The sequence below is a fragment of the Furipterus horrens genome, unplaced genomic scaffold, assembly GCF_987537825.1.
Source record: "Furipterus horrens unplaced genomic scaffold, mFurHor1.1.pri manual_scaffold_3, whole genome shotgun sequence".
NCBI lineage: Eukaryota > Metazoa > Chordata > Mammalia > Chiroptera > Furipteridae > Furipterus > Furipterus horrens.
Window position 1 is genome coordinate 19,866,220 of NW_028327173.1, and position 18,506 is coordinate 19,884,725.

At 48.4% G+C, this 18,506-nt stretch overlaps 1 protein-coding gene across 3 annotated transcripts in view; it reads right to left on the reverse strand.

The window, feature by feature from the left end:
• Positions 1 to 9,293: 9,293 nt before the first annotated feature.
• The window catches only part of NKAIN1 (sodium/potassium transporting ATPase interacting 1), a 40,188-nt gene continuing 30,975 nt past the window's right edge, over positions 9,294 to 18,506 (reverse strand). The window contains exons 2-7 of one of the 3 annotated variants that reach the window (XM_090271522.1): positions 15,111 to 15,248; positions 13,217 to 13,297; positions 11,704 to 11,901; positions 10,283 to 10,343; positions 9,642 to 9,723; positions 9,294 to 9,494 (exon numbers count right to left, since the gene is read on the reverse strand). In XM_090271522.1, coding sequence (XP_090127648.1) covers positions 9,485 to 9,494; positions 9,642 to 9,723; positions 10,283 to 10,343; positions 11,704 to 11,901; positions 13,217 to 13,297; positions 15,111 to 15,248 — 570 coding nt within the window. In that variant the 3' untranslated portion in view covers positions 9,294 to 9,484. Of the gene's footprint in view, positions 9,495 to 9,641; positions 9,724 to 10,282; positions 10,344 to 11,703; positions 11,929 to 13,216; positions 13,298 to 15,110; positions 15,249 to 18,506 lie in introns of all 3 variants that reach the window. The other 2 variants (XM_090271521.1, XM_090271523.1) reach the window with 2 other exon arrangements.

Consider the following 18,506-nt stretch of genomic DNA (forward strand, 5'->3'; position numbering starts at 1 on the left):
AGAGTGGGTGGGTCTGTGGATGTTCTAGGACCGTGGGGCCCTTTAAACAAGCGGACTCTGCTGAGAGACTGGCAGTTTCTTCCTCCACCCCAACCCCCACTGGTTTTCACAGTCAGAAGCAAAGAGGCTTTATTTTTCCCAGCACTAGAACTGTGAGCTGTGTGGTCTGGTTTGGTGCTGAGAGCACTCCCCAGGTGTCCCTCCCTACTTTTATAGCATGTGACTACGCTTTCTGCCAGCCTGCCACTGCCACCACCACATCGCATCGTCTCCACCCCTCCTACCTGTCTGGATGAGTATTTCTTCTTTATATCTTTATGTGTTGGACTTCCATGCAGCTCAATTTTCTGGAACTTCTGGTTGTCTCTTGTTTTGAGGTAGTTGTGTTCCTTCTTACTTGTGGAGGGAGATGCAGTGTGTCTGTCTAGGCCTCCATCTTGGCTGGAAGTCCTCCAGAGATATTTTTGGTTGTCACTGCTGGAGGCAGGTGCATCTTGTGGGTAGAACCTAAGAATGCTGCTAAACATCGTCCAGTGCACAGGACAGCCCCCCTCCCAAGGAATTACCTAATCCAAAATGGAAATAATGCTGTTTGAGAAACTCTCATCTAGGGAGTTCTATGCCCCGCCCTCTGGGTCATTTCCAGGAGGCCCACTCTGAGTCCCCACTTGACAGTTGCTCCTCCTGGTAGCCCCTACAGCCACCATCTGTCCTAACAGGATGCTGATTGTGCTGCCTCTGACCAGAGCTCTTTGGCAAATGGTACTGGATTGATAGTCACTAAATGCCTGTTGGCTTGAAACACAAGGCAGTGCCTATCTTTCTATTGATCCCTTGCTTTAACTAGACTGGTGGCTCCTGCAGGACTGGAGTGTGTGTAAAAGACACCACAGCCCCTGTGTTCTTGCCAGAGAGCTGGTAGGCTTTTTGTCACTCCAAGTATGCAAGTGGAGGTTGCATGATGATTTACCAACGCAGAGTGAGAACCTTGCAGAGGTTAAAAACACAGGCTTGTATGTCAGAAAGATCCTGATTCAAGTCCTAGCCCTGCAACTTGCTCCATGTGCAAACTTGGGCGTGGTACTTTTCTGAGTCTTGGTTTCCTCACACTTATGAACTGGAGATAATAATAGTAATCACCTTATAGGATTGCTGTGAGGATCAGACCTGACAGTCCATCCATAGTGTTTAGCATAGTGCCTGGCAGATGGCAGGCATCCTGAGAATGTTGGCGCTTACTATTGTTAGGAGATGCAAGGACTGATATGGTTTCCCTTACATAATATCAAGGTTCCTTCTAAATATGAAATTCCCCAAACATGTTAGGCTCTCTTACACCTCTGTGCCTTTGAACAAGCTGGGTTTGTGTGTGTGTGTGTGTGTGTGTGTGTTTGCCTGGAATGCTATTCTCTCTGCATGTGTCTTCCAAATACACTCCTCTTTATTCTTCAAGTCTCAGTTCAAGTGCCACCTCTTCTATGAAGCCTCCCTTGATTGTCCCCTTCTCCTCTGCTTCCACCATGATTCGCCACCACATCCTCAGGTCATACTGCCATTATAGTCTATGTTCTTCCATTATAGTTTTCTGGTATTAAAATATTCTGTATTAAATTTCCTCCCTATCCAGTCTGAGCGCTCCCCCCAGGGACAGGGACTAGGTCACATCTATCTTTGCACCCCAGCACCACAACACAGACATGTGGAAGCAGCAATAAACATCCATGGAATGAACCCTTTGGGTCTGATTATATGAGGTCCTCCAGCAGGCTTCTTCCATAAATATTTATCAAGTGTCTACCATGTCCCAGGCACTGCACTCTCCACCAGTGAACAAATCAGATGTACTTTTCCCTGTTCCAGGGTTTGAGTTTTGAATACAGAAGGTCGCAAGGAAGAGTGGAAGGAAGGAAACTGACCATCTATTTCTTCTAAGCACCTGTTGGATTTCTTAAAAATAATGTATTATAGCAATAATCAGAGTCCCTGTAGGGGTTTTAAAGTATGTCCACAAATTCTTTGACAGTCTTTCCCTCAAAAGGTGGAGATGAATTCCTAACCCCTTCAGTGTGGACTGGACACAGTGACTCACTCCTAACGAACAGAATGTGGTGGATGTGATGGTGTGTGACTCCTGAGACTAGGTCTTCCTTGTCTTCTCTCTCACGCTCTGTCATCACTTGATCTGGGCCATGCTGGCTGCCGTGTCATGAGCACAGTCAAGCAGCCCAATGGAGAGGTCTGTGTAAAAAGGATCCCAGGCTTCCTGTCAACAGCCACGCGATAAAGCAATCTTGGAGGTGAAATCTCTAGTCCAGCCAAGCCTTCATCCATCTGCAGCCCTGGCCTAAGTCTTGAGTGCAACCTCATGAGAGACCCTGGCCAGCACCACCCAGCTAAATTGCTTCCAAATTTCTGACCCTCAGAAACTGAGACAATGTTTATTTAAGCCACTAGGTTTTCTTGCCAAGACCTAGAGCAGTGGTTCTCAATCCTGGCTGGGCATCAGAGTTTCCATGAGGCAGTGTGTTCAGTGGCTAGAGAATGAGCCCAGGGGTCAGGGTGGCTGGGTTTAAACACTGATTGCTGCTTACTAGCTGTGTAACTTTGGATATATGACTTAGCTTTTCCCATCTCTAGTGGCTTCATCTGTACAAGAGGGTGGTAATAGAATTTATTTTCTTCAGATTGTTAGGAAGACTAACAAGAAAATATATGTCAATTCTGCCTATAAGATAAATTGTAAGAGAGAAAGCTAGGATCTTGTCTGTCTTGTTCATTGATATAGTCTCAGTGTCTGGAACATAGTAGGCACTCAGTAAATATTTCTTGATATAGAATGAAATCAGTAAACTGAGAAACAAGTCAGAAACGCTAGTTCCTATCAGCATCTTGGTTTCCTACCTCAGCCTTCTCTGCTGGTTCCTCCGGATGTTCTCCAACTCTAAATGTGGACATGCCCAGCACTCAGACTTCAACCCTCTTCCCTGTCTAAATCCACTCTTTGGTGACTTGACCCATTGTCAAGACTTGAAACACCATTCCAACACCAGTCACTCCACACTCATCATCTTCAGCCCATAACTCTCAGCTGTCTCCTTGGCATCTCCACTTGAACGTCTAGCAGGCATCTCAAATTGAACACGTCCAAAACCAAAATGTTGGAATCTGCCCCCAAAACTTTTCCTACTGCTGTCCTCCCTGTCTGGAGGGCAGCTCTATCCTTCTACTTGTTCAGGCCAGAAAGCGTGGCTTCCTCTTTGGTCCTTCTCTTTCACTCACATCCCACATCCAATCTACCAGCAGATTCTGGTGGTCCTACTCACAAAATGGATGGGAATTCAGCCATTTCTCATGTCTTTCACTGCTGCCACCCTGACTGAACTACCAACATCTCTCACCTGGATTATCTTGGTGGCATTGGGCCTGGTCTCCCTCTGTCAGCCCTGACTTCCTACAGTCTATGCTCCACATAGTATCCAAAGGGATCTTCCCCAGCACTGTGTTCTATTCCTTCAGTGGTTTCCCATCTCATTCAGATTAAAAGCTGAACCTTATGATGTCCTTTGAGGCCAACAGTGTCTGGCATGCCTTCCCCTCCCCATCTCTCTGACTTTACCTCTTACCAGCCTCCTCTTTCTCTGCTTTAAACCACACTGGCCCCCTTGCTTCTGCTCCCACCTCAGGGCCTTTGCACTTGCGGTTCCCCTTGCTTTCTACCTGACCTTCTTCAGGTCTTTTATCAAAAACCCTTCTCAGCCCTGGCTGGTGTGGCTCAGTGGATTGAGTGCTGGCCTGTAAACGGAAAGGTTGCTGGCTTGATTCCCACTCAGGGCACGTGCCTGGGTTGTGGGCCAGGCCCTCAGTTGAGGGTGTGCAAGGCAACTGATAGATGTTTCTCTCGCACATCGGTGTTTCTCTCTCACTTCCTCCCTCCCTTACCCTCTCTCTCTCTCTATAAATAAGTAAATAAACAAACAAATAAATAAATAAAATTTAAAAATTCTCAGTGAAATCTTCCCTAAGGGACCTGAATTCCAATTTAAAACTGGAATAGATTCCTGTCCTGCACTCCCTTCCCTGCCCTGCTTTGCTCTCTAACACTTAGCTGGTGTATCAGAGATTTTGCTGGCTTTTCTATGTGTGTTTCTGCCAAATAGATATACTCCCTGAAAGCAGGGATTACTTTCTGTCTTGTTCAATGTTGTATCCCCAATTCTTGGCACATAGTTGGTGCCTATAAATTAAAGAATTAATTCAGGTGCTTGGGTCCCAGTGAATTAGATCTTGGTATGCGAGTGGAGCCCAGAAATCTGTATTTTAAAAGGGCAGCCCAGGTACATTAGGGTTGAGAAGCCCTTTTTCAGAATGTCAGCAGGAAAGAAGTCATCATGCAAAGTTCAGTCTCATTTCACCAAGGAAGGCACCAGGGCTAGCGGTGGGAGGAGTGACCCCAGGTCCCAGGTGGGTGGGGCAGAGGAAGAAGGAGAATTTAGGTATTAGGGAGCTAGCACAGGGCTCTCTCTGTAACTCCCATCTGTCTGGGCCTGCCCAGTCTGATTCCAGGTCCTTCTGATCCGGGTGGGGGATGGGGAGGGGGGAACTTCTGAGTCACTGGAACCCAAGTTTAGGCCAGAGCATGGCCCCCAGCTCAGGTGGCCATGGAAGCAAATTGGAGGTGCACTCACCTCCTCCTGGTGACTGAGGCTGGGAGGGAAAGGAAGAGCATGGTTCTGCCTTTGCCCAAACCTACTTGGTGGTGAAGTTCTACCAATGTTTAAGTTCAAGAGTTGATCACAGTCTTTGAAATGCCTAACCCATTAAAAACATTTGTAACAAATGAAATTGAGCTTTGGGGAGATAACTAACATCTAGCTTTGATATGAGGGAGCTGACAGGATTAACTTGGTGGAGCTGCCATGATATTGGCATAAAGGAAGATACAAAAATGTTTGCATGCCTCTTTACCCAGGCCTAGGGTTTACCCAAACTGGATCCCCTCGGGGTATGTGTGAAAAGAAAAAAGTGCAGATTCCTGTCATCGCCCAGATGTCAGGTTCAGAAATTTGGATTTTAAGGGATTCTTATGTCTGCAAGCTTGAGAAACACCACCTAGCCCAGTAGCCTGTGGAGTAATGAGTCATATAAGGCAAAGAGGCTTTGGCATCAGGCCCTCCCTCATTTCTAATCTGTTTAGAAACTGCAAGACCTGATTCCAACATGTTAAAGAAAACTAAGTATGTCTGTAAATCCCAACAGACTGTTGTGCTTGTCAAATACACCTTGGGGAATTAATATTCTATTGCTTCAAAGAATGCCTTGGGCACCTTTGTCACTGAACAGTTACTGGAGATGGCCTACTCTGTCTGGATTATTCTAACGTGCAGAGGTTGTTGGGAGATGGCCCCAGGGATGGCAGCAGCTAGGGGAGCTTCACTGGGCGCGGTAGAAGGACCAGCATGATGGGTTCCAGCATGAAAAATTTGGACCCAAGTATGCTTGACTTCTGCATTTTGTGCTCTTCGTTACTGTACTAGCTCTCCCAAGTTTACACAGAGTTCATGGTCACACAGATATCCCAAATAACACACATTTACACCGCGAAGTGAGAAACCCTAGGCTGCTTCCAAAAAGAACACTGCCTCATGCTTTCCTCCTCCAACCTACCTACCTCTCTAGCCCTACCAGTTCTCTCTAAAGCACAGTTCTAACTGGATAGCTTCTGTTTGAAACTCTTCAAGTGTCACCACATCAGGATGATACCCCCTGGTTTGACATTCAGGGCTGCTATAACCCGGATACAAATTTCCTGTGGAAGGAGGATAATAGCTCCCGAAGTTGTCCACAATCTAATTCTTGGAGCTTGTGAATGTGTTGCATGGCAAAAGGGACTTTGCAGATATGATTAAGGGCTTTGAGATTTTCCTGGACTCTGTGGCTGGGCCACATCTAATGACACAAGACCTCCAAAGCGAGGAGCCTTTCCTGGCTGTGGATAGAGACGTGATCATGGAAGAAGAGTCAGACAGATGTGACACTGCTGGCTTTGAAGATGAAGGAATGGTGACCTCGAGCCAGGAAATGAGGGCAGTCTCTAGAAGCTGGAAAAGGCAAGGAAGCTGATTCTGCCTGAGAGCCTCAGGAGATGTAGCCCTCCAGTCATCTTGATTTTAGCCCGGTGGTACCCATGTTGAACTTTTGCAAGATAATACATTTGTATTTTTTTAAAAGATAGTAAAGCTGTGGTCATTTATGACAGCAATAGAAAATACATTCCCCATGAAGCTTCCTCCAACCAGTTAAGTCAGCCTCTGGCTGGTCTTACTCCAGATGCTGTGTGTTCTCCTCCCTCCACATGTCTGCTCATGCCGTTGCCTGCCCAGGATACTCAGGGCATCTCTCTCCTGAGCTCCTATTAACAACTGCCTTTCACTCTCCACTGTCTTCTGTATTGGCGACCCGCTATTAGCATTCACCCTTCTGTCTGCCCATCCTATGGGCTCCCCTCCAGACCATACGCTCCTTACAGGTAGTGTCTGTGATTTAGTTTCCTCTGGACTCCACAACCAGGAGTCATCCACAGAGGTTTGCACAATGGGCCTGGAGCATCCTTTTGTAGAGGCCCTGGTTCTTAGTCTGCAGCTGCATAAGGATCACCTGGGGATCTCTACAAAAACCTCAGGCCTACTAAATCACTGTGGAAGAAGGGGAGACAGCTATGCATGTATTATTGGGGGAAGATTTCTAAGATTTGGAAAGGGAAAAAAGCAGGAAGTTGAAAGTGAGTAGAATACGTTGTCATTTGTGTGAAAAAGTGGGAAATATTTATATAATTAAAAAATTGACGATTGCCCTGGCTGGCTCAGTTGGTTAGAGCACTGTCCTGATGTGCCAAGGTTGTGGGTTTGAACCCTGGTCAGGGAACATGCAAGAATCAACCAATGAATGCACAAATAAGTGGAACAACAAATCCACATTTCTCTCTCAAATCAATATTTTTAAAAATTTGATTATCTTTGGAAAGATATAAAATAAGAGACTAAAACCCCTTGCAATTGTTTGAATTCTGTACCATATGTACATATTACCTGTTCACAAAAGTAAAATTTAAAAAATTCAAAATACTGATTCTAGTGTATCTCCAGAAAGGATCCAGGATGCCCAGGTGGGGCACAGGATCTCTTTCTAAAGCACTGTCGGCCAGTTCATTCCAAGTCACGAGCTGAATTGTCAACAAATGGGCAGAGCCAAGAAGCAAAGGACATTTGGAAACATGAACTGAAAATGCACCTACCCAGAAAAATAAATAGAAAGCTCTCCAAGGGATTGGAAAGCCCTGGGAACCCATTGATTCAGTTCCACCTCTGCATTTTATGGACCAGGAGAGAGGGAAAGTAACTTGCCCAAAGCTACACAGCCCATCAGAGGCACAGGCCAGTGCCCTACAATGTTTGATTGTGGCAATGACATTGACTTTCAGCCCCTGCCCACCCGCATGCAAGGACCCTGCTGACTCACAGGGCAGGACAGGAAGATAGAGAAGAAAACACCATCTTTAATCAACCCACCTGCACAGAAACCAGGGAAACACTCCCTGCTTTGCAAGGTCCCAGTGAGAACTTGGTCACCTTGCAAAAACCGTCTTATAAAAACAAAAGGCTTTCAAAGCACCAGTGGCTAAACCCCTTGAGTAGAAGGGGGTTTGGGGAGTGGATGTGAGATGACAGCTGGTTGGAGGTGGGAGAAGGGAGGGCTGGAAGCAGGAGTCAGCCAAGTGGTAGGGCAGCAGCCAGGCTGGAATGGAACTGTCCCTTCCTGGAGCTGTACCCATCAGCTAACTGGGCTGACCATCTGGGACCTCAGTACCTGTGGTGATCAGAGGAACTCCTAGGGCTGGTTTCTTGGTACAGAACCAAAGCTGGGATGGTGGAGTGGGGTCTCGGCTCAGGATGCTTTGGCCTTAGACAGTAGGGAATACAAGATTGGAGCATGACGAGCATGGAACAAAGTGGTCACCATGGGCAGGCTCAGGTGTGCAAACGGTCTGCACCTCCTTCCAGTTCCCTGATGCCTCCCACCCTCCTTCCTCACTCAGGGCCACTCCTGTTTCACAGACTGGGAAGCTGAGGCCTGATCCTCCTGCCCTTGGACTCACCAGCCAGGGCACAGGATGCAGGGTGCTCAGGGATGTCTGTGCAAGGAGGTGGGGAGAATGAGCTCTCATCTCTACTTGCTCTCAAGGAAAGGTGCTGGCCCTCTTGACCCCTCCCCATGCCCCACACCCCCATTCTGCATCCTGGACACTGGAGTAGTCATAAACACTAGTGATCTGTGAGCACTGGTGACCAGCAGTGCTGACCAGCCCTTTTCCACTCTTAAACCATTGGTCTTCCAAATGGTGAGGTGGATGGAACTGTGAGGGGTTGGTGGAGTTGCTGAGGGGGTAGGGCATCATGGGTGTAGCAGCTTCAGGGACCTGGAAGGGGGTGTGGTGACTGAGTTGTGGACCCCCTTTCCTGGAGCTAGAAATGTCTGCCAAAGGTAGACCAAAGCCAAGTCTAGCAAGGCTTCCCTGTGGGTCAGGCTGAATGCAGGGCTCTGGGCTCTGTATGTCTGGTTCCCAACAAGAGAACAGGTATATTGCTTTAAGAGAGGCATTGGCAAGTGGTGGCAGTGATGTGTAAATGTGGTGTAGAGCACATGGATTCTAGAGTGTCCAAGCTGGAAAGGGGCTTAAAAATGGAATTCAAAGACCAGACACTGGGTTTTGGAAAAGGCTGAAACTACAGAAAGTATACTGTGTTCAAAGCCTGCTTCCGCTAAAAGCTTAGCAGTGTGGCCTCAAAGCAAATTGCTTCACATCTCTGGGCCTCAGTTTCCTTATCTGCAAAATGGGGATTATAAGGATTATAATCCCAGCCTAACCCAAGGAACTGAGAGTCAAATGAGAGAGAAGGCTAGAAAGAGCTCCATCTGCTAAGGGATCATTTTAATTATTTGAGGTGGGGAAACTGAGGACCAAAGAGGACAAGGGCCTTGCCAGCAGTCACACATGATGAGGCTGCGATTATAACCCAGGACTCCTGCTTCTAGTTCACGGTAACCTTCCTCAGAGCTGGTGAATGAGAATGGTGAGATGGGATGAGTCTATCCCTTCTGCTTTTACTCTGGACGGTAGACAGAAGCTGTGTGACAGTTGAAAGGGAGAGGTTGGAGAAGGGAGGGAGGCCCCAGCCCACGCCAAGGCTAAGATAAAAAAAATACAAACCTCAAGATTCCCCTCCCTTGTCCCACCCTGCCCCACCCCTGAAGTCCAGGCTGTGAAGGGCCAAGTCCAAGTCCACCGCAGGCCCAGATCGAGCCGCGCAAGCTGCAGTCGGCCCGTGAACCGCCAGGGGGCGCGCTTGCCATCTTGGCCCGAGTTCGTGGCGGCAGCTGTCAATCTAGCCACAAAGCACGCGGCGCCGGGGTTGGCGAGGGGCAGAAGCTACCCCGACCTGCAGAAAACAGAGGCAGGTTAGGAAAGTGGACCCCTAAAATAAGGGAGCAGATTGCCCGGGCTGCTCTTCCCGACCTCCCTCCCCTTTTTCCCCCGACACTAACGCCCAGGGCCCCACCCCACCCTGCTTGGCGCCATGACCCACGTGTACAGAGGCTGCAGTTGTAAATGCGACGTCTTCTGGGGCGCCTGGTATCCATAGGAATCAAAACCTCCGATGAAGTCAACTGCACAAGGAGAGGCGGCAAATGGTTAGGAATGAGTCTGTTGCGGGCGAAGTTTAGGATGCTGTGCTTTGAAAGGAAAGAATCTGAGGGGCACACCACGTTAAGGGCCTTAGGGGCGGGGCATTGCTGTCTGAGGGGTGGGCCTATGGGGCGGGGACACGGAGGAAGAGCTCGGCCAGTTCCCTGCGTAGGCCCTAGGATGATATCCGGACATCCTTAAGGAAGGAGTCTCTTGGGGAGAGGGCTCGAGCCAACTAAAGGAAGATGGAGGAGTGGAAACTGGAAACAGGCAGTGCTTCCTAGGGGCCAGCCTCGTGGAGCCCCTGCAATGGGCAGGGCTTAAGAGGGGCGGGGAGGGGGCGGTGCTGGGGCTTTGAACTGGGTTCCGGGACGTCTGGGCCTTAGACCAGAATGGGCTGGCTGCACACCCCCTCACCCACCCCTGCCGCCTCTTCTCTCCCTCTTGCTGAGGCCTCTCGGGCCCCTGTCCAGGGTGCTGAAGGCGAGCGCAGGCCCGCGGCCAGGTTTTACCGCTTCCCTAGGGGCGCCGCACACTTACAGCTGTCCTCCTCCTCCAGGAACACTTTGCTCACGTAGCAGGCGAACACAAAGCCGAACAGCTGTGGGAGGAATGGAATGAGGAGAGGGAAGCTCTTCCTGCACCCTCTGTCTGGCCCTGCCTATCCGGACTGGAGGGACGGGGTGTGCTAAGATGAAGGCAAACCCATAAAGACTTCAAGTTAATAACTGGGCGTTAAAGTCAAACACAGCTGGTTCTAATCTATGTTCTGGGAGTGTGACTTTGGACAAGTAATTCTTTTACCTCTTGGAGCCTCAGTTTCCCCAGCTGGATCTGGACAATACCTTACTGGCTTGTTAAGAGGAAAGAGAATCATGTGACTTTGTATGTGTAAAGTTCCTAGGGCAGGGCTGACCCTTCTAAAAATGAGAACTACAGTAGTCCCTTGCTATATCGTGGTTCACTTATCGCGGCCTCACTGTATCGCGGGATTTTAAAAAATATTATACTTAATTATTTATCGCGGATTTTTTGCTATATCGCGCGATTTTGCGGTACTGTATAAGTATGTTGTTAAAGTCATGTAGGTTTAAGGGTGTAGAATAAATGTAAAGTTCCTATTTCGCGGGGGTGGGGGTGGGGGTCTGGAACGTAATACCCGCGATAAGTGAGGGAATCTGTATTACTATCTTGGAGCCATTCTTATTGTATTTTTACAACTCCTTTTGGTTGATATTGCCATTCCTTTAAAAAAAAAAACACAGTAAACATATTTTATTTTTAATCGATTTTAGAAAGAGAAACATCAAGCCCTGGCTGGTGTGGCTCAGTGGATTGAGTGCCGCCTGCAAATCAGAGGGTTGCTGGTTCTATTCCCAGTCAAGGCACACGCCTGGGTTGCGGGCCAGGTCCCCAGTTGGGGACATATGAGAGGCAACCACACATTGATGTTTCTCTTTCTCCCTCCTTTTCCCTCTAAAAAAATAAATAAAATCTTTTTAAAAGAAAATAAAGAGAAACATCAATTTGTTGTTCCACTTATTTATGCCTTCACTGGTTGATTCTTGTATATGCCCTGACCGGGGATTGAATCTACAACCTTGGCATATTGGGACAATGCTCTAACCAACCGAGCTACCTGGCCAGGACCTGTCATTCCTTTTTTTTTTGAGTAAGGAAACAAGTTTGGAGATGGCAAGATCACACAGCAGGTATATTGGAGATTTAAACACAGGACTGACTCTTGGTTTGATGCTTCATCCTATTCATTAAATCTCTCATTCCCTGAATGAGGGCTGGGGCAAGGGTGAAGGCAGGAGGTACAGGATACAGAAACAGTCAAGCAGAAGCACAGGCATGCTGAAAGACCTAGGTTTGGCTCTTCTTAACTAGGGCTAAGCAAAGGGATTTGCAGACTCCACTTTTGGGAGTATTGTGACGTGTGGGGAAGGAAGACTCACAGCCAGAAAAATCTGCAGGGCGCTGCTGAGGGCTTCAATGTAGGGATAATCAAGCAGACAGCCAGTGACAGAGATAACATGGTGGTCCTCCAGGGCCAGGCGGGAGTTCAGGACAGGTGTCACCAGGCAGCCTGGCCCGTTCTCCATCCACCAGGAGCGGTGTAGGGATGTGTTGAAGGTCATGATGAAGTCCCGGTCCTGGGGGCAGAGGCCTAGAATACTGAGCTGGGATGGGGGAATCCTCCCCAGGTCCCAGGAGACCATACATAAAGCCTACTTAACATCTGGACTATTATAGCAACCTCCTCCCTTGATTTGTGGAGGACCTGAGAGTTGGGGTGTGTGTGGGGTTCTGTATCTGCAGATCTTCATGTGGCCAGTAGGTGGCGCCTGATGACCACACAGGCCCCACTCTTCCATCAATGATGGAAGGGGCTGGTACCCACCCACAGGAACCCCAGAATTTCAGGGCTGGAAAGGACAGTGACAGTGACCAGGTAAAATTTTCCAGCCATTGCGGAAATCTTCAATACAGGTGCTTTCATGGCCCATTCAGCCTCTCCAATGCTCTCTCTATATGTGACCCTGGGCAAACGTCCCTCTTTGGTCTTCAGTTTCCCCATTTGAAATGGAGAAAGGGCGGGCCTAGATCAGAAGTTGCTATCCATGGTGTGCATCCATATGTTCATCAATCCATTCACTCACACAGGCCACTAACAAATAGTCACTGTGTGCTTACAGGTGTCAAGCACTGAGATGTATGATCTCGTTTATCCCCTCAGCAACCAAAGAAAGTTGGAGTTGTTCTTATTTGCACTTACTAGATGAGGAACTGAAGCTCAGAGAGGGTAAAACACTTACCCAAGATCACACAGCTAGAAAATATTAGAGCTGGAATCTGAATCTAGTTGGGTCAAACTACAAAGCCAAATGCTCTCATTCATTATCTGTTGCCTCCTTTATATCTAAAAATGAAAGTGAAAGTTGTGCCCTCTGGGCTTGCTCATCTTGAAGCTAAATGCTCCTGCTTTCTTCAATATTTCTCCATGTGACACGGTCTGTTCAATTTTTCCCAAACAAACTCTACCTAATCTTTTTCTCTTCCAAAAAAATATTGATCAGCACTGGACTCAAATCTTTGTGGTCTAAACAGTACAAAGTGCATAGGATTTTCCCCTCCCTTGCACTGAACATGCATGGGGCCTTAGAGCAGCTTTCTGGGCCACCACATACTGTTGGTTTCTACTGAGCTTGTTATCAAGCGGGACCCCAGCCCATCTTCACACAGACTGATCTTCACCCTTATCTGCTCCATCCTCATTTGTGTCTGAGAAGTACAGAGGGGACCACAAACAAAAATGTGGGGTGGGGCATGGAACACAGATTATTTGGGTGTGTAGAGGGAGGTTTCTTCAAGAGAGGATACCCCCAGACACACCACCCTGGGAGCCATTGGGTAGGGGTTGAGAAACGTCAGGCTTTGCCCTCTGGCACTGCCAGGCCTGAGGCTTACCTGGGACAGCTGTCCAACTTCCAGGTAGAAGCAGATGATAAATGCATTCCAGCCAACCCAAAGCACCAGCCAGGCTGCATACTGGGGAAAGCAGAGGTGGGGTCAGGGTGGGGCCTGGGGGAGTGGGTTTGGGGTATGTCCATGGAGACAGAGCCAATGGACTGAGAAGACATTTGCAGGGGAAGTTACAACAATATCTCACTCAAAGAGCACTGAGAATAGTTTACAAATCATTTTTATACCTATCCAGTCTTGACAACAGCCCTGCAGGGAAGGCAATGTCCTCTTTTCAGAGATGACTAATTTAAGGCCTAGAAAGGGTCTTTTTTCCAAGAGCACACAGCTAGAAAGAGGTAGGGCTAGCACACAAACCAAGTCCTTTGGTGGCTAATACTATCCATTCAGCAGAGAACAATAGCTCCCAGACATGGCAAAGAACTGGAGAAAAACTGGCTATTTCCATCCGAGCCTATAATTCCAGTGGCCGCCACCTTGCAGACATGGCTGTCTACACTGGAGCCCGGGGCTTCCTGAGAACTGGAGAGACACATTCTCATATCTTGCTTAGCTGACAGAAAACTCTGGAAGGGCCCTATTCACATGGCTTCTGGGAGCTGAAACTGTGGGAGTAGGGGAGAAGCCCTAGAATGAGTGCCCGTGGCGTCTGGTGGAAGCAGGACACTGTGTTATTGTTACTGTAGGTTTCGAGCATTTCTGTAGTAAATCTACTGAAAGGCTTTTTCCCAAGAGAGGCGTGTGAATTGGTCACTGAGGAAGAGAAGGGAACAAAGGTGAGCTGAAAGCAGGAGTTTGACAGAGTCCATCAAGAAGCAGGACTTAGAAAAATGAAGCAGGAGGAAGGAGCTAAGGACACAATCCACTCTTGGGATGGCATACAGGTACTGACCTCAAAGCCACTCTTGGCCATATCCTTTTTTTTTTAATTTCTCACCTGAGGATATGTTTATTGATTTTAGAGAGAGTGGGAGAGAGAGAGAAATGCCCATGTGAGAGAGAATCACGCATTGGTTGCTTTTCTTACGCATCCCAATCGAGGATCGAACCTGCAACCTTTCTGGGGTACAGGATGACGCTCCAACCAACTGAGGCACCTGGCCAGGGCTAGACCGTATTCTTTTTTTTTTTTAATATTGAATTTATATTTTTTAGACAGAGTGAAAGGGAGAGAGGAACATCGATGCATGAGAATAACATCGATCAGCTGCCTCTCTCTCTTGTGTACCAGCAAATGGGGATCTAGCCCACAACACAGGCACGTACCCTGACCAGGAATCGGACCAGTGACCTTTCAGTTTTTAGTCCAGTGCTCAAGTGCTGAGCCACACCAGCCAGGGCTAGAGCACATTCTTGATGAACTCAAGGGACAAAAGCCAAGCTTTCCTGAAACAACCTGAGAAAATAAACAAGACAAGGTTCCTTCCTCCCACTGGCTTTCTGAGGCAGCATGGGGAAGTGTAGCAGGAGCCTTCACTCTGGATCCGATGCTCTAGTCCTGGCTCTGCCACTTATTAGCTGTGTGACCTTAGGCAGCGTTGTAACCTTTCTGAGACTCGTTTCTTCATCTAGAAAATGGAGATGGTACGATATACCTTGCAGAGCTGTTGTAAAGATCCAATAAAGCACGTGAGACTCTTAGTAGAGTGCGTGATACATGGTAGGCACTCACTAAATAATACATCATGTTACTATTTGGATTTTTCCCCTGCTGAACAAAGAAGCATTGCGATTTGGGCATTCATACCAACAGGGGAGGAGGCAAAACAGAGCAGGGGTCTTGTGTCCAGGGTGGGAGGCAGTTCTGGCTGGAGGAGTGGGAGAGGAGGGAAGGGGTGAGGAGAAAGGTTGGCTTGGGAGGGGGTCAAGGGAGCCATACCAGAATGAGGTACCGGGAGCGGTACTGCACCGTGCCAAAGATGCCCAGGATGACGGCCATGATGTGCAGGAAGTTGGCGAGGATAGGAGCCCATTGGTAGCCCAGGAAGTCAAAGATCTGTCGCTCCAGTGCAGCCACCTGTGGGAAAGAGCAGATTGAGGCCGCAGTCACCCCCCCAAAAGGGAAGGACAGGGGCTCCTCCTTGACCTTGTGGAGGAGGTGACACCAGTAATCATGGTAATGAGGCTCCATGGCTTGATTGTGCACAAATCTTAGAGCCATCCCAGCCCTGCAGTACCAAAGGAATGCTGGGAAGTGGGGGCAAGTCTGTGAGGTAGGGAGGAGGGGACTGAGTCCTGGTCATGACTTTGGGGTGGGCTGAAGGGAGATGGGAGCCAGGGTTCAGAACACCTGCCTCCCCATCAAGAGGCCCTTCCCACTTGCACCTTTCTTATGTGGGGCTCTCGGTTGGGGGAGTCAGGACCCAGACTCCTCCCCCAGCCCTGGAGGCCCTAGGGAAGCCCCTGGGTCTGAGTCACATCTTCGAAGGCCCCCTCTCTGGAGGATGTCCTGGCCTATGGAATCCATGGGCCACAGAGAAAGAGATTTTTTTTTTACTCCCCTTCCCTGAGGGAGCTAGAGTAGACTGCAAAATTGTCCTCAAATTCTTCTTCCCGTTTCCACGCTCTTTGGCAGAGCCCAACCACCTTAACGCGGTACCTGGTCACATGACTGGCTCTAGCCAATGGGAACTAAGCAAACTCCGGGCAAGTGAAGGCTTGAAAAATGCTTGTGCACTGGACCTTGCTCACTTGCTGCAATTGTAACCGAGAAGGCCTTGTGAAAGAGCCGAGCTCACCTGCTGGATTATGAAAGGTTACGCGGAGGGGCACTGAGGCACCCCAGCCAACAACCAGTCAACCATCACAGTGAGACCATACTAGCTCATTCACATGCCAGCCAACCCACCAGGTGATCCCAGACACATTAGCCCAGACCAGAAGAATCTCCCGGCTGACCCACAGAATCATGAGCTGAATAAAATGGTTCTTTTAATACATTTTGGAGTGATTTGTTTTGCAGCAAAAGCTGTTACAGGATGCAATCAGCACTCCCTTCCTAGCAGCCCCTAGAGTTCAATCTTCCAGCTGATACACATAGGAGCAAAGGTGCTAAGGGGACCTATTAACTGACCAGTATCCCTTCTTCTGGTAACAGAACCCATGTCTTTGTTTTGGAAGCTGCCTCCCAAACACTGAGTCCATGTGGCTTGGAGAGGGGCTGAGCTCATTTCTAACTTTCACAGTGGGCTTGGGTCCGAAGCCTAACCATATAATCCACACACAGTAATCTGTTCAGGGATGGGTACACACTGTGTGCCCTGCTGCTGAGAGTCACCAAAGCTAAGGGACAGAGAGAGTGAGGAAGGAAGATGAACAAGCAGGGAGAGTGTTCCTGGTGATATCATTAAGAATCCAGCCATGCCTAAAATTAATTGTCCCTTTCTGTACTTGTGATTTCTGTGACTTGCCACCAAGAGTCCTGACTAAACTAGAAGGGGAGAGAAAAGGGTCTGGCTGGGGAGAAATGGGGAAGATTCTGATCAAGTGAAAAGATCCCAGAAGCTTTTTTCCTGACAGAGAGGCAGGGGGAGGTGGAGCTGGTGCTACCACACAGATGGCAAGGCTGGGCAGAGACCCAGGAAGCTGCGGGCTCAACCCTGGCACCCACCCACCTGGCGCCAGCATGTCTCTCGTTGGTGACTCCCATCCCAGGGCCCTGCAGATTATAAAGAGCGTTCCAAGTTCATCTCTCACTGGATACTCCTTGGCAGAAAGGCAGAGCTGAGATCATCATCTCATTTTGGAGAAAGAGACCATGAGGCTCAGAGAGGGAAAATGACTTGCCCAAGGTCACACAGTAGGTCAGTGGCAGAGCCAGGCAACCATTCTGCCTTTCTCTGCCACCTGTCTCATCTTGGCACCAACACATAACCTTTCCCAGTTGGCAGTGTCCTGGGAGTTAAGAGGTGTAGTTCTGGTTGAGAGTCTGACATTGACCATGGGGGACCTTGGGTAGGCCGCCTTCCTGCTTGGTCTTCTATATATAGAGGTCGCTAGACTATATGACTTCTAAGGGCCCTTTTGGTTTTGACTCCAATGGCCTGCCGACCTTGGGGGAGAAACTCTCCAGGCTGCTTCCCCTGCCAAAAGCCCCTGCCCCTCTTCCATTTTCCTTTCTATCCTAACTCTGCTAGACCTTAGGGACCTGGTGGTTTGGGATCCAGCATGATGCTCTCAACTCGGCTGGCATCTGGTCCTGGCAAGAAGGTTGCCATCAGAGAATAAAGGGCTGTGACAGAGTTGCCCAGGCTCACAGTGTAGTTGGGGAGACATTGCCTGGATATGCCTACCTATAAAACATGACATCACCCTCACCCATGCTCAGCACTCCTCTGTATTCTTGGGGACCTCACTGATAGAGTGAGCAGCATGAAATAGTTACCAAGAAAAAAAAGAAGCTTTTTCTCAGGTTCGAATTGTAACTTTACTGTGTGACTTAGGGCAAATTACTTTCCCTCTCTGAGCCTATTTCTTCAACTATAAATAGGGAAGATAATCCCTCCCCTGAGACATTGTTATGATATGGAGACATCACATAAATTAACAGACAATTAGACTTGATAAACGGTGCTTATGAGTAGAAGACTAATAGATGAAGCTTCTTTGTTTGGTATCGAAGGCTTGCCAAGAAGGGGTTCAATCCTTTATTCCAGGTCAGCTTCTGCCCCCAAGTGGCTGAAATAACAGTTGAAGTCCCACCTTCATTTCCCTTTTCCTATTCCAAATCCTCCTTGGTCTTCAAAATACAACACAACTCCCTCCTTTTCTAGGAAGGTCTTTTGACTGGCCCAATCTCTTTCCACTGAATACAGAACAACAGCTGTTCTCGTTACATCTCCACACACAATACCCACTCATTCATTCATCCACACCCCAAGCACATCCACTCAGCCATCCTTCCGACAGCTGACATGCCCTCATCCATCCAGGGTCCGTTCCTTATTTAGTCTGCGTCAGGTCCTCTGCTAGCACTGGGATGCAGATGTGACTAAACTGTGGCCCCTGCCCTTTGGGAACTCAGAGTCTAGCAGACATGGATGGAAAATCGGACAGTTACACCCCAGTGCTGTCAGCATTATAACCCAGGCCCAAATGACGCCACCTCTCCCTCCAAAGGTAAGTGCACAGATAGATTGATATAGATGGATATATACATACACACGCAGTATATTTAAAATTGAGATTTATTGTCTTATAAAGAATCAAATATTCAAATATCCCAGAACTCCTGCTTGTGCTGCAGTGATGTGCAGCTAACGAACAAATACAGATT